This window comes from Thyridium curvatum, assembly GCF_004353045.1.
Source record: "Thyridium curvatum strain D216 chromosome Unknown NODE_9_length_649264_cov_80.371750, whole genome shotgun sequence".
Lineage (NCBI taxonomy): Eukaryota > Fungi > Ascomycota > Sordariomycetes > Thyridiales > Thyridiaceae > Thyridium > Thyridium curvatum.
The window spans coordinates 241,289-256,594 of NW_022156764.1; the positions used below are offsets into that span (position 1 = coordinate 241,289).

General features: G+C 56.4%; 5 protein-coding genes across 5 annotated transcripts; 1 reads left to right on the forward strand and 4 right to left on the reverse strand.

Annotated features, from left to right (window-relative positions):
- Window positions 1-644: 644 nt before the first annotated feature.
- On the reverse strand, window positions 645-1,095 carry E0L32_002257 (uncharacterized protein; the record flags this gene model as incomplete). Its single annotated transcript, XM_031136426.1, has 2 exons — window positions 645-795; window positions 854-1,095. 2 exons carry the CDS (start codon window positions 1,093-1,095, stop codon window positions 645-647), a joined length of 393 nt encoding a protein of 130 aa, XP_030988472.1.
- Window positions 1,096-2,813: 1,718 nt separating this feature from the next.
- On the reverse strand, window positions 2,814-5,242 carry E0L32_002258 (uncharacterized protein; the record flags this gene model as incomplete). The annotated part of the gene is made up of 4 exons (XM_031136427.1): window positions 2,814-2,982; window positions 3,035-3,082; window positions 3,149-5,146; window positions 5,202-5,242. The coding sequence occupies 4 exons, from the start codon at window positions 5,240-5,242 to the stop codon at window positions 2,814-2,816; spliced, it is 2,256 nt and encodes a 751-aa protein (XP_030988473.1).
- Window positions 5,243-6,123: 881 nt separating this feature from the next.
- On the reverse strand, window positions 6,124-7,481 carry E0L32_002259 (uncharacterized protein; the record flags this gene model as incomplete). The annotated part of the gene is made up of 4 exons (XM_031136428.1): window positions 6,124-6,934; window positions 6,996-7,223; window positions 7,285-7,312; window positions 7,376-7,481. The coding sequence occupies 4 exons, from the start codon at window positions 7,479-7,481 to the stop codon at window positions 6,124-6,126; spliced, it is 1,173 nt and encodes a 390-aa protein (XP_030988474.1).
- Window positions 7,482-8,449: 968 nt separating this feature from the next.
- E0L32_002260 (uncharacterized protein) lies at window positions 8,450-10,249 on the forward strand (the record flags this gene model as incomplete). Its single annotated transcript, XM_031136429.1, has 1 exon — window positions 8,450-10,249. The coding sequence occupies one exon, from the start codon at window positions 8,450-8,452 to the stop codon at window positions 10,247-10,249; it is 1,800 nt and encodes a 599-aa protein (XP_030988475.1).
- A 1,006-nt stretch (window positions 10,250-11,255) lies between these two features.
- On the reverse strand, window positions 11,256-14,984 carry E0L32_002261 (uncharacterized protein; the record flags this gene model as incomplete). Its single annotated transcript, XM_031136431.1, has 3 exons — window positions 11,256-14,115; window positions 14,220-14,702; window positions 14,800-14,984. 3 exons carry the CDS (start codon window positions 14,982-14,984, stop codon window positions 11,256-11,258), a joined length of 3,528 nt encoding a protein of 1,175 aa, XP_030988476.1.
- Window positions 14,985-15,306: the final 322 nt, after the last annotated feature.

Consider the following 15,306-nt stretch of genomic DNA (forward strand, 5'->3'; position numbering starts at 1 on the left):
GGCAGGGTGATGCGTGGGCAAAGACTGAACTTGCAGAGAAGTTGTCACAAATGTTCGATGAAGAGTTGACACCCAGATCGCAGAGGATATATCAGCGCATGAGATTTGTGTTTTAAAGCGATGAGAATGGGACTGGCGAAGCTTAATGAGTAACTTGAAACAAACATGAAGGGCAACAACAACCCTCAATACAATCAACAAATTCTACAAATTGAGTCAAAACAGGATTTCAGGCGAGCTTTGCAAACGTATGAATTGCTGAGATCCTGCCAGATTTGCCAATAATATCCCAGATACAGTCAAGCTCCAGAGTCAGGTTCATTCGCTTTTGATTGCAACAAATAACAAAATTCCTTTGCGCCATCTCATTTGCACTCAAAACCTGCCATGAAAGCGGGGATGGAGGAGAAAGCCAGACTCAAAAGTAAGAAACAGGTAGAAATGGTTGACCGAAAGATGAGAAGCGAGGAAAATTGGACAGGAAGGCGCCAAAGCGCCTTTTAACTGGATCCTCGAGACCTTGACTACTTTCAACTCCAATCCAAACCCGCCAGATTCTTCAAATCTTCCAGCCTTGCCAAACTTGCGTCCTTCCGCTTCTGTGATATCTCAAGCTAACGATAGCTTTGGGGTGGCGAAAGCTATCACAGCTCCTTGGCGTATGGGTAATACCAAACCTCAATGAAGTAAGGTTTATCGGGCTTGATAGTGCAATCAAGCTGCAAACCATTGTAAGTGGCAGGCTGACCTGGCAGGGCCACACCTGGCTTGATGTACGGATGCCCATCTTTGCTCCTACGCAGATCAGCAATTTAGATGTCACCAGAAGTACATACTCAGTGGATACCCTTACCGATGTATGGTCTGTTCCTCTGCCAGAGCTCCATTGATATCAATGGTGGTCACTGTGACGTTATTCATGTATTCAGATCTGTCACTACAGACAAAGGCGTAGCACCCAGCATAGATAGGTCCGCCCTGAGTATTTCGAGCCTGGATCATCATTTTACCCTTTGCATCGCAAGTGCCCGCCATCCGTACTAGACGCATTGGCCCAACGGGTACGGAGCGGCTGGAAGAGTGGTTGGAACCCATGCTGTGATGTGTCAGGGTGAAAGAGACTGGAGTTTGAGGCGTGGTAGTTCTCAGAACTGTTTGGGAATCTCGGGTTGTGATTTCAGATCACTGGCAAGATTGCCACAAAGGAGGAAAGGAAAGACTACAGCCTGTCTTGTCTGAGCAGTAGGGTTATATACAGCAGTAGCTAGTCTTTCCAGAGCGTCTTGCCAAGCCCCCCATGTCGCGTGGCTTGAATTGTACGCCCGAAGTCATCGTGGCACAATGCACAAAGAATAGGGTTGCAGCCCAACCGTATTGGAAGGCCGCCAGCCACGTCACCAACTATGGTATGTTGGGGTCATCAGCCTATTTTGAAGGGTTATCAACTAACTATTCAGCGACTGGCCGCACGTCAGGAATGCAGGACACACCAAAATATGTACTTCTGCAAGGTCATAACGCACGCCGGTTCACTCTCTCCTCGTTGGTTTCCGTGCCGAGGGTCATATCGTGCAAGAGCCTGGAGGTATTGTAATTTTGCTGCAAGAAAGCAAGGAAGGACAGGCTGATATAGGTACAATTTCAGCAGTCTGGGTTGTATGACCAGAGAAGGCAACCACTTGGCGCATTGGGCACCCGTAAGGCAACCAGCCATTTCTTGTGGCTTATTGACATGTTCAACTGTGATTGGGTGGGACTGACATGCTGACCACCCTCCACAAACAGCACCAACTTTATACGTACTTGCTAGTGAAGCTGTACTTCCTAGCTTGGGGCGAGTTCCGAAAACTGAGGTCACCGAGATGTGCATTTTGCAGGGCTTCGCTTGCCTAAAGGACAAGAGCTGTCCTCATGGTCACTTCAAAGTTGCCATAGCAATGTATAGAAGTACATACCGACAATGCTAATAATACGCGCTAACAAGTTTTCTCTTTCCTGGTGTTGGAAGAGCCCTTCATTCCTTTGCTTTCGTTATAGTTATAAAAGTTATCCAATGACTTGAATGAACAGATATAGGTTAAAGTCAGAGAGTGCTTTCTAACAGTTAGATGCAATTCCGGTATATCTAGGAACAAGGCCAGTTCTACCTCAGGATCATCAAGACGATTTGCCTATTATTAAACGTCCTTAAGCTCTGTAACAGCAATTATTGAAATGCGTACTGTGCCTATAGGTCCCTTGTACTGCACAATTCTGCAGCGCAAGTGAAGAGCTACAAGCAGTGAAGCTCAAGTATATCGAGTGAAAGTTGAACTCAATTAGGGATGAGTGCCGAATTTAACGGCTGTTAAATATAAAAACACTGCACGAAACGTAGGCTAGTCATAATAATTCTTAGATCAATCCAGTACTAGGTAGGTCACAGTAGTTCTGCAGAACCTAAGAGCACACATGAGCTCAGGCTCAAAAAGAAGAATAGGGGGGACAGGCGCAGGGAAACGCAGGGGACGCAGTTGGCTTAGACTTTTGGTCAGAGATAGAGATTGAGTGAGGGCTGAAGGCGTGCTGACACAGCCTGAGAGTTCATCACTTTTGCCCTTTCCGGGGCTTACATATTGAGGCCTACCCGAACCATTTTAGTCTGCTGACTAGTTATTGCCTAAACTAGATAAATTGCCGAACGCCATATCAGCTCCTGGCCTGCCTTAGGCCTCCATCAAGATCACATTACGACTGGGCATTGGTACCCGAGTTAGTCATCAGGCATTGAGTAATGAATCGCCACAGAATGTGAGCTGAAAAGGACCACCTCTTCAGGTAAGTTCTAGGCCATCTTTCTTTAACAATGCCAAAGCGTTCTTCCCTTCAACGAGAGGCTGGGAGATGACTGCAGTAGTCGCGTCATCGAAGGTAACCGTAGGAGCCGTCGACGTCCATCCTCGCGTGTTATTCGCCCGTAAGGACGACACCTTACCCAACAACCTAGCCAGTGTTAGGATTTGGGAAATTAGGTCTCGGGGGAGCTTTGACTTACAGGAGGGACCTGTCCCGAGGACCCGATGCGACAGATCGCTGTGGCAGTCTACTACTGAGCATTCTTTTCTCAGTAACTCTCCACGTACGATAGACTACCTGCAAGATGACGTACCTTTCATCGTCCGACCAGCCATCTCTACTGTCCACAGCTCCATCCGACCGCGCATACTGCATCTCATGCGGCCCTAGATTGCCACAGGCGTCCCACGCCGCCATGATAGACAGGAACCATTCCTTGTGATTTGCTGCGAAGAGGTGTCTCGTGGCCGGAGACAGTCTGAGCAGCCTTTGCGTGGCATTGGACTCGAGGAAGCACGAATTAAGCCACTTGTCAATTCGCCGTGAAAGGCTGTGGGTGTCTTGAAACGTCGTCACTGAGGGATGTCTGAGACGCCCCGGAACTTGCACAACCATCGGATTCTCAGCATCCTTTAGATTCCTCCAGGTCCACTCAGACCCGAAATGCTCCCGGGTAATGTGATGCTTGGCTTCCCTGGCGCTCCGGTACAGCTTGAAACCGGAGCACTCTACACATTCGGAAAGCGGCACCTCGATGTATTGATTCAGGGGTGATTCGTGAGGCGGGTCAGCAACAATCCACACGTTGGCCAAGTCTTGACCCGCAGCTTCCTGGCCTCTGTGCTTGCGGAGGTACTCGATGCGCCGCTCGGTATCGCTTGGGTACCCAAAGCCGACCCTGCTTTGCATATTCTCGACAACTATCTGTTCTTCTAGACAGGCAGCTTTGTACAGCAGGTTCAGTTGAGTTTGATCTGTCGTTTCGTACCGAATAGCTTTTTTCGAGAGTGCATCTAGAAACTCAACAAGCCGATTTGTGTCTCCTGGAGTGAACGGCGCCTTCCAACCAGGGGTATTTGACGTTGGGGACCATATTGAGCCAGCTTCCGAGACAATGTTCGCTTGCATAAGATGAATAAGAAGCGATGTCGTCTCGGACTCTTCACTCTCAGTCGCCGGTTCTATTTGTTTTTGTCGACGGCTTATCGCCCCGTCACGGTGCCGGAAGATGTTGGACCTCCGGACCCGAGACCTGAGAAAGGTGGCCTGCAAGACGTCTCGGTTCGATTTGAGCTGATTTGTCAACTTGTGGGAGCGCTTCAAGTGCCGTCTCAATGCTGACCAATCCTGGTAAGCGACCTCGAGGTTGCATTTCCCGTAGTTGTGATACGACACCAAGTGATGCCCTCGAGAGAATGCATCTTCGAGCTTGTATTGCCTTGAGCAGAGCAAGCACGTCTCATCAGGGAAGGCGACGTCGATCCCGCTCAAGGCGTCACAACTCCATTCCAGCGTCTCTTCGTTATCGGTTGCTGCAACCGAATCATTTTCAGACAGTTCGGACTCATCCGGGTCCTTGGCATGGAATGAGAAGGATGACGTTATCGTGGAGATGTTGCTCTGGATACTTCTGATGCTGCGATGCGTGGACCGGTAGTCGACACTGATCCGTTCGGTGAGCTCGCCGACCACATCGTCAAGGGCGCGTTCCTGGTTTCGGAAAGCCTCTGCCAGTATCTCCGCAAGGGGCTTGGTGTCGGTGTCCGGAGCTAGGTTCTCAAACTCTCGGGTGACGACCTCGTTGAGTCGCAAGTGCGCCTCCGTCAAGCCATTGAACTGGAAGTGAAGGCTGTCGAGTTTGGTGTGGCTCAGATAGTCTAGGGATCTCCCGAGAATAGACAGACTGAGCCCTATCTTGTGTTGATGGTTTGTAATTCTCTTTCCAAACTCTTCGAACAAGGTCTTTTCGGCAGCGACCTTGGCCCTCCGGAAGAAGGAGCGCAACCCCGTCAGCGACCCTGGGTCGAGGTCCTCGGCGACCTGAGCCCATTCGACAATGTCCTCGGTGCACGACCTCACGTTCGCTAGCAAGGAAGATATGTCGGGTCGCTTTGCGCCGGCAGATGGGATATCATCGTCGCTAAAGAGCCCCGCAAGCTGGCGCACGTCATTCAGGGTGGCGTGGAGCTCTTCAATGTCCTGCAGCAGGTCGGCAACCTTTTTCGGTGCTCTTTTGACTTGGACGAAGAATTCCCTCAGCTTGACGAGCCCGTTGAGCGACTGTCCCACGAAGCCGAGGATGCCCGTGAAACTAGCCACAGCGCTGACGGGATCCATCACCGACTGGAGGCGATCAGCCCACCCACCCGGCAAACAAGGTGTTGAGGCAGGTGGACATGAATTGCATTTCTGAGAAGGAATAATAGTATGCGTCTGACTGTATCGTAGCGAGTGATTCTACTCGAGAATACCTCGGGGAAGATGTGAAAACAAGAGGTGGCAATTTGCATGAACCCTGAGGTAAGAAGGCCGCCCATTCAGCCTCACTCATGCACACAGCCCCTCGCCTAACCCTGCTGAAAACGCCATCTGCGCAGGCCTCCATCAACCCCTGCAGTGAGTTGGCTATGGGCCGCGTTAACGATATCTTTGCGAGGTTCATATCATTTGCAAGACTTGAGGATGACTATCACCACGAAAATTGGCCAATATTTGAACTGTTCACAACGGAGTAATGCGGGTGAGAAACTGGCTACAAATGTCCAACGGGACAACCAAGTTTCAGACCGCTGCCTTGAACTCTTTTGGGGGAGAGTCAGTTGCAAGATGAATCTGGATGAAATTGAATTTCGGTTACGATGGGGAAAGGTACCTAACACAAACGGAGGCATAGGTGATAAATAGTTGGGGACATCCGAGATGAACACAAGCTTTTCCATTTCTTCAATAAGGGTATCATACTCCCAACATGCTGCGCTCAACTCGATACGCTTTTGATGCGATTCTCCTCGTCGTCTCCCCACGAACTTCCATAACCTGCAATCCGCGTCGTTTCCCATAAGCGACATAAGTGTTCACTCTTCTAGGCTCCTTGGAGCCGACATGGCGCGTGATGCATTGCTCGGCCCGTGTAAACGTATCCCTAGGCAAATTTGGGGGACCACTTTCAGATCTGTTGCGATCTGAAGTGAGATCTTCAAGGCACCCAATCTTTGATGGAGGACCCGTTGATGAGCAATCGCCCGGCTTGAATCCTGCTAGAGGTCCCAAATCACTGTCGTCCCCTGCTCATCCGAAGTGAATGCCCTCCGAGTTGAGGGCAAATAGCAACCTCAAGAAGTCGTTCTCGTCACACTGCCGCGCACGCTTGTCGACCAGCTCGGTCTCTTCGAGGACCTTCTCGATCTTGCTCCTGATGAGCTGGGCTAGCCTCGTCTTCTTCCTTTTGCTCGGCGTCTTGGGCATAGACTCGTTGGCAGCCTTGAGCTCCTTGAAGAAGGCCGGCGTGTCGTCGTCCCCCTCCTCGACATCCATATCAAAGCCCCCCCACTCGTCGCCATTGCCCTTGGCATCCTGGCCGTCGACCTCCATGTCCTCGTCCTCGTCCACGCCGTTCTCGTCGTCGACGACGCTATCGTCGATGGGGATGTTGTTCATGGCGCAGTAGACGCGGTAGTTGCGCTCGATCATGCTCAGGACCTCCTTGCTGCCGAGCCAGGCGGCCCTCATGATCTTGTTCTTGCGGTTGAAGCAGATGCGCAGCATGCCGTCGAACTCGTCGAAGCTGACCTTGGGCTTGTCGGCGCCGGTCTTGGGGCATATTCTCACGACGCTGGACTCGACCTGGGGCGGGGGCTTGAAGTTGGAGCGGCCGACCTTCATGACGTGGCTGACGGTGGCGTAGAACTGGACGTTGACGCTGAGGCGGCAGTAGAGGGCGTCCCCGGGGCGGGCGGTGAGGCGGAGGGCGAACTCGCGCTGGAACATGAGTATGGACGTGCGGGGCGGGTTGGGCATGGAGAGGAGCTTGAAGACGAGTGGCGAGGAGATCTGGTAGGGAGTGTTGCTGATGCAGACGTCGAAGGGTGGGAATTCGGTTCTGGAATCGCAGCGTTAGTATGGCTTCTTTTGGGTAATTGAGCTGATGTTGTCAAGCTCACTTGATGGCATCCCCTAGCAGCACCTCGAGCTTCTTCTGCATGGGCGTGCCCTGCACGCGCTTTGTGACTTCGGCCGCCATCCTGGGATCCAGCTCGCAGGCGATGACTTTGCGCGCCTGTTGTAATATCCTGACGGTAATGTTTCCGCTACCGGGACCGACTTCGAGGACGACGTCTGTGGGTTTGAGGTCTGCTTTTTGTACGATGGCGTCGGCAACACCGGGGTTTCTGGGAGTTGATTAGTTAGCTTGCGGAACTCTTCGTGGTGAGTGGATGGTCGATGGCATACTTGAGAATATGCTGGCCAACATTGGTGTCTTGAGAGATGTGTTAGTTGCCAAGGTCAAGAGACTGGGGCGAAGTGCGATAGAGCAACATACTGAACTTGAAGATATTGTTCTTCTGGGCCGAGGCCGATTTGGAGGGGCGGTCGTACGGGCTGGAGGCTGCTGACCCAGCCTTCCTGGCCGTCTTTGCTTTGCCCATCGTGGTGCAGGGGTTGCTCAAACACTCTAGAGGGACTATGACTTTCCCCAACCTGTGTTTTAAGGAAATCGTTGGGCGAGGAGTGCGCAGACCAAGGATCGAGACGGAGATGGGTGAAGGCGGTGGAGGATTAGACGGCGGAATCGAAAGAGGGGCCAGAATTTTTTTGCTGATAAGGATGTGGAATTGGGCTTATCGGGCATATTCTGGCCAAATCCCTGCCTCAAGTCTAGGTACCTTCTATGATCGTGCCAGGCTCGCCAGGCCAACAAATTGTTCCACCAGACCCCGCGAGACGCAGCGTTATCGATAAGGCGCAATTGCTGGGGACAAGGTCTCCAATGACGAAGGCCCGTCTCATGATGCTGATGCCAGTTTCATCCCTCCATCAGTCCTCTGCGCGCATCTTGACGCCGCTTCTATTCTAGTGTCCTCTAGATGCGCATCTCGCAATCCTAAAGGAGGCTTCGAACTCTCCCGGAGGCTTCGGCAGCTACGTCACAAGGACGACGCGGCCATCTCATTCCCATGCCAACACCGAAGCCCGCTGGAAGAGCCGCTGAGGCTTAGCACCTGCCATTACGTCGCCTTTTATCGGGAGAGGCGCCCACCAGCCTCAAAAGCCCGCTGGTGCGGGTTTGAGCTCTCTTAGGAGCACGCCAACCCAGCCCAGTCTCTCCACCCGGGTCGAAGCCGGCATTTGCTGTTGACAGAAAGACAAGCATATTTGATGAGTCTGCTGCTTGCAAGAAAGCCAGTACTTCCTTCTTCATTGACACATGCAAACATGCTGCACCGGCACATCGCCAGCGTCGTCGTCTCCACCCAGCACCAAGGAAGAACTGTAGACTCGGTCTGAACAAAACCCACCTCTTCCAAGGGATACATACACCTTTGCAAGAACCACATCTACAGCAGTTTCTCTCACCCAAGGGCAAAGGGCCGGCACCTCGTCCCAACGCCTCACAATGTCGCTCCGGATCGCCCTCGCGGACCCCCCAGACTTCTACACCAACCTCGACGTCATCACCGGCCATGTCGTCCTGCACCTCCCCCGCCCCGAGCTCGTCGGCGCCATCGTCGTCAAGCTCGAGGGCGAGTCCCGCACCGCCCTCGCCGCGCCCTTCTCGGGAGATCCCCGGTACCAGGGCGGCGGCCCGGGCGGCCGTCTACCGGGTAGCTACCCGGGCAGCGGCGGCGGCGGAGGCCTCCACAGCAACGCGCAGTCGGGCAACATCGTCAGCGAGAACCACAAGATCCTCTACCGCGTGTCGCAGGTCTTCCCGCAGGTCGGCACCCCGGCGCACGCCGCGCCCGTCAACCTCGCGCCCGGCCAGCACGCCTTCCCCTTCAGCTTCAAGCTGCCTTTCAACAACGCCTGCGCCGACAGCGCCGCCATGGCCCGCATAGGCGGCCTCGCCGGCGCTGGCGGCTACGGCCTCCCCGGCCCCGCGGGCATCTTCGGCTCCGGCATCCGCGTCATGGACGGCAGCCGCCAGCTGATGTACCGCCACGTCACGCGAACGCTGCCGCCCAGCTTCACCGGTTTCCCGGGCAGGGCCGAGATCAGGTACTACGTGAAAGTGACGGTCCAGCGGCCGGGCCTGCTGCGCGAGAACTGGCGCCAGCACCTCGGCTTCAAGTTCCTGCCCATCGAGCCGCCGCGGCCCCAGAATCAGGAGAAGCAGGCCGATGGCAAGAACCGCGAGGCGTACGCGCGGAGACCGTTCACCTTCCAGGAGCGCAGTCCTACTCCCATTCCGGAGAAGAAGAAGAGCTCGCTCTTCACCCGCAAAGAAAGCACCAGCCTCGCCGTCCCCAGCCCGACCGCCGGCCCAAGCAACGGTGCCGGCAGCGGCAGCAGCAGCACCGCAGACAACGCCCAGACTCTCCAAGACGGCCTGCCCCCCTCGATCGAGATGTCCGCCCGCCTGCCCCACCCGGCCATCCTGACCTGCAACCAGCCCATCCCGCTGCGCCTCATCGCGCGCAAGCTCGTCCCCTCGCGCGAGGTGGTGCACCTCGTCTCCCTGCAGGTCGACCTCGTCGGCAGCACCCACCTGCGCTGCCAGGAGCTCCACGCGGCCGAGCAGACGCGCTGGGTCGTCGTCTCGCGCTCCAACCTGGCCCTGCCGCTCTGCGGCGCCGACGACCCCGTCGGCCACGAGGCCGCGCTGCCCGACTCGCTCTGGCGCGCCGCGCCGCTGCCCAACACCGTCATGCCCTCGTTCGTCGCGTGCAACCTCGACCGCGAGTACAGCCTCGAGCTGCGCCTCGGCCTGTCGTGGGGCCTGCCGCCGCAGCAGCAGCAGTCTTCCTCCATGTTCGGCAAGGGCAAGCAGCCCGCCGTCCAGCCGCAGGCCATCTTCCTCCCGCTGACCTTCAGCTCCGTGGAGGTCTACTCGGGCGTCACGCCGCCGCCCGAGCTCGTCGCCAGGATGCAGCAACAGCAGCAGCAGCAGCAGCAGCAACAGCAGAGGCCGCCGAGGCCACGACCACAACAGCCGCAGCCGCAGCAATATCAGCACGTCCCGCCGCTGCCGCCGCGCACAAACACCGCCGGCCCGCAGGCCGCGCACGACACGCTGTACCCGCCGCAGCTGCGGCCCGGCCAGGAGGTCCCGCCCTACGACGACGCGCCGCCGAGCTACGACGAGGCCATGGCCGAGGAGCTGACGGGGCCCATCCTGCCGCCCGGCCAGGCGCGCCCGGCCTACAGCGGCGTGACGAACGAGAATGCGCCCAGTACGATACCCGAGAAGAACTGACGGAGTTCATTTGGAATTATATATATATATTTATATTTATATTATATGGCGAAGGTTCGAGGCAGGATAATGGCATGGCGAGCGGCGCAATTTGGGGAGGATGGCTGTAATGGGGGATGTAGTAGCCCATGTTACCATGGAAAGGCGCACACGTAGAGAAGGAAAAGTCAACGATACGCATTCACGATCACTGTGGAGTGGCGCTTTCGGTTGGAAGGAATATCCTCGATGCATCTAATGTGTCCATGACCTCTAGGAATATGTGTGCCTCTCTCTCTCTCTTTTCAAGAGACGCTTCCGCAGAGTCGGGGAAGTGATGTCGGAGAGAGTCCAAGTTAGGTATCCTAACAAGGTGTAATATTCATACACGTCGTTATAAACAGGGAAAAAAAAGCTTGTAAAAAACTCACTGTGCCCGGTCGCTCACCCTCTCCTAGTATAAGATTAGGGGCAATGCCACGCGCAAGGAAGAATCTCTCTGTTCGCTCGTTACCTCCAGTCCGCGAGGCTGGTCTGTTTCCCTTCAATGTTCTGGCCTGATGGACTCCATGCAGAGGAAAATAGTAAAATGAGGAACGCCTATCGCCACCGGAACCCCTGAGACTAATCGCCGTTTTCAGAAAGAGAGACAGGCAGAAACAGGAAAAAGACGCCTGGTATAACTAACTCCGTCGCATCAGCACGCTTGCTCTGTCTACAAGGCATGGATGGGCACACATCGGCCCTCGGGCTTCCGAGGCGTCGTTTACCCGTCAGCCTGGAAAGGACAAACAGAACTAGAAAGGATAGACAATGCGCTGCGCCGGCTAGCTGAAAAAAAAAACAAACCGGGAAATCGGTATGGAGGGTCGTGGTAACATGAACAAGAAGGAGAACGCCTGTATCCCCCCCGTCCGTGATCATCGATAGAAAACGCAACAAAACTAGGCGAACAGACAGCGGAGGGGCAAAAGGGGGCCCATGGTATCGGCAACCCTCCCTCCAAAAACAAAACCCTGTCACTCAATCAATCGTCGTCGAGCAGCTCGACAACCTCAACATGCTGCCCCCGATCAGCCGACGCCGTCGCCCGCGCCGCAGACTTGCGCCTCGCAACGCCATTCACGCCCGCACTCACACCAGCACCAGCACCAGACGCCGCCACCGCACCCTCCCCATCGCTGCCCTCGTCCCCATCGTCATCCCCGCCAACAGCATTCCAGCTGCCATCGGGCATGACAAGCACAGCCTTGGCCCCGAGCCGGCCCTCCGCCGCGAGCCGCTGCCGCACCTCGAGCAGGAACACGTCGACGCGCAGGCTGCGCGGGCGCGCGTCGCCCTCGCCGCAGACGGGGCACTTCCAGCGGTCCGGGTGCGACGGCTCGGGCGTCTCGTTGCACCCGCAGGGCTTGAGCTTGTGCAGGCACCGGGCGGGTTTGCTGGCCGGCGGGCGCGTCTGCAGCCAGTTCTCGAGGTCGAAGCACTCCATGTGCGCGCAGCCGGCGCCGCGGACGGGCACCTCGAAGATCTTGGCGCTGAAGGGGTCGGCCAGGTCGATCGAGAGGCCCTCCTCGACGATGACGAGGCCCTCGTCGTCCGAGGACGCCGCCGCCGCCCCCGCCGAGGACTTGGCGAGGCGCGACCGGACCGTGTCCCGCGTGACCTGGGCGTCGACGAGGCCGCTGTTCCACACGAGGTCGGTCACGCTCGAGTGGCTCATCGTCTCGATGATCTCCACCGCCAGGATGTACCCGCTCCGCCGCATGGTGTTAACCGCCGGCGGGTACGAGACCTGCAGGCTGTTGGTGCCGGGCTTGATCAGGGTCGTGAGCTCCAGTGGCAGGTCCTTGCCGTTGTGTGTCTGTCGCCGGACTGTGAGGCAGTCGTCGTTGAGCTTGAGGCCCAGGTGGCTAGGCCAGGTGGTCTCCGTCGTGATCCAGGTAGCCTCTAGGAAGTGGAACGGCTCCGGCAGCGGTCCTTTCTTACGGATGCAGCGCAGGCGATAGCGGAGACTGCCCTGAAAGTAGTTCGATTGAGGCAGGCGTTCGCCAGAGGGTGTTACGGATGTCTCCAGCAGCGCGAAGCTCGCCTGGTCGACATCGAAATCGAACCGGTAGATGTACTGCGACGGCGGGATGGGAGTCGGGCTGACTGCGAACCTCTGGACCGCCTGATAATAGCGCTGCACCTCTTCAGAACCCCCCTCGGCGGCCCCGGGACGCAGGACTCGTTTCGGACTCCGCAGGTGGGCCTGATGCAGAGACATCTGGAGGGCCTTTGGGTCCGCGAGATCATACGGCCATTCGCTCCGAGTGATCCGAAAACCTCGCGGAGGGAAGATGCGCGCGTCTGCCATCATCTGCGGCTTAGACGGCACAGCAGGAACACGGGAGGCCGGTCGCGGTGCTGCAGAGCCGTTCACCACCTGCATTTGAGGACGCTGCGGGCTGACCAATCCACCTTGTGCAGGGTTCGGAACAGCTTCTGGCTGCACTTGTGGGCGCGGAGCTATCGGCACCGCCTGCGAAGGCTGTGCCGGGGGCGATTGCTGTGCTTGTCGCATCGCCTGCGGAGGCTGTGCCGGGGGCGATTGCTGCGCTTGTCGCATCGCCTGCGCCCATTGTGCCATTATCTGTGCCTGTGCCTGCGCCTGGACGGCGGGTGGTTGTTGTTCAAAGGGCGGCTGAGTGAATGGCAGCTGTATATGCTGCTGGTAGGTCTGCTGCTGGTAGATCTGCTGTTGTGGAGTCGGCTGATGCCACGTCTGGCTACGTCTCTGGGGTGCTAGCTGCCCCATGTTGGAGGGTTGGTGAGGATCGTGGGCGGGGGACTGATATGCCATCTGGACGGCATTCGAAGGGAATGGGCCTTGACTAAACGGCGGATTCTGCATAGGAGGTGCATTTCCTCCTTGTTGACCGAGCTGTCCTCCCACGACGCCGGCCATAGCAAACGAAGGCGCCACTTGCGCCTGGGTCGGGGTCTGCCCTGGCTGTACATAGGGAGGCTGCACGCCCAGCTCGCTAGGCTGAGGGTTGAATTGCGGGGTAACCGGACCAGGAGTTGGTGCGTTGGAAGATGGGATCGGCATCGGGAAAGAGACGGTGGGTGACTGCATTAGGGGTGGTGATTGTTGCGCGATCCGGGAATGCTGAGGAGCGGAAGCCATGGCCTGTTGCTGAAATTGGAACTGATGTTGGCGTTGACGTTGAATCGTCTCGCGGAAGGAGGATATAAGATGAGCGTTGCGGTTTAAAATTCTAGTATAAACTTGCGGTGTAGGGTTAGGTATGAACTCGATGATCTCATTGGATCGGGACTGTCTGTTCATCTTAAACAGGCTGTCTAGATCGTTGCCAAAAGGTTGATCGTTGACCTCGAGCCTCCGTCTCGACGAGGTGAAGATAATGTCCTGAAGCACCGGGGACCGGCAGTTGAGTATCGCGACCAGCTCCTCCATAAGGAATGGAAACTTCCTGGCCATCATTGCCTGGAGCATCATCTCCCAGTGCATATTGAGGAGGCACAAAAAGTGGCTGACGTCCCCTAGCAGAGCTGAGTAGGAGGGCATCTGTGTCAGGATGGTGTTGAGTGGAGCCGGGAACGAAGTGAACCAGTCCAGGTGTTGGTCATTCATGGCCTTATTTGGTCTCAGGAACTGTTCCACAACACGGAAGCCGCCAATGATAACACCGCTCGGGACGTCTTGGTTCATATATTGATATACTTCGTTGGGGCTGCGGGTGTGGACGCAGAAAAGCTGGTGCAGCAAGACGAAGAATATGTCATCGCGCACACACGCATCTTTGAGCAGCACGAGACGCGGACGGGCCAAGTCAGCAGATGCCGATGCCAGGTTCGTAATGAGTTGCCTCTGCTGACTGATCCTAGGAATCGAGGTAGCTAACTGTAACGAGCCAGAATTATTGCTGCAGGCGACGAGGTTAGCTTTGGTGGTACAAAGTAGAGCCCACCCGAATGGCAAACATACTTGAGACGCCGCCGCTTAGCGTGATTGACGCCGTTTGGCGTTGTTGTGCGAGAGCTCACACTTGGCGATCCTGCTTGGCTCTCAAGCGGAGGGGCGACTGGTGAGCCGAGAGGGTTCGTAGATAAGGGGAAGGTGAATGATCTCTGGATTCCTGGAGCCGCTTGGGCCCCTGATGCTCCAAGGTTCGGGATGGAGACCGAGGGCGTCACGTTGGGCCTCCCCAGGGGTAGCTGGGAGGCATCACTGGTCGGCAACTGGGAGGTGCCATCGCCAGACTGGATGGGATCGCACATCACAGGGCTGGCGCAGACGAATTCTGCGGTTGTATATGGGAGGGAGGGCGGCATGGCTGGCTGAGTCTGACTAGCGACACTCGGGCCGGGCACGAAGGTGGAGGAAGCATTCGGGCTGTCTAGTACGGAAGAAAAGACAGGGCTAGGTTCGTCGCTTGGGGCCGGAGAGGGGAGGACAGCTGGGCTGAGTCTAGTGTCAGGAATTAGCATGTTGTCTTTCTCTCTGTATCCGAGTCCCTCTGCTCCAGGTTTGATGTATGGCACTATCTCGGGATTGTGGTGCTTACTCGGTTCGTGCCTGAGGGGCGCACGGAGGAGGAGGGACGGTAGGTTGTGACGGGCGATTGCCAGAGAGCCATGCCGGCTTTCGCTTGGGCCCGAGGAAAGCGTTGGCGGTGTCGTTGGAGAGGGCGACCTCGCGGTCAGTCAAGGGTTTACAAATATGCCTTCGCGCGGTCGGGTGATTCGGCATGTTGTCGCATGGCGGTCGCGCAAGGCTTCAGGAGTTATTTTATCGAGGCCTTTGCGCGCCTGATCGGATCGCGCCTTAAGTGTGAGCGAGAGCTGATTAGCACTCCGAGGCCAGGCAGACAGAGAAGCACCGAGCCAGGCTCACCATGAGCAGCAGGGCGGGTGTCGAGCTGGCAAATGGACGAGCAGGTCGAAGTATGAGGTGGTTCAATGTTGTCGGAGAGGCGGGCTGGGGGTTGAGATCCGCAGATGCTGTCGTCTGGGAGCTTCAGCCTCTAGGGTGACCTTATCGCAGACACTGAGGTAGCGAGAGAGCCCAACAG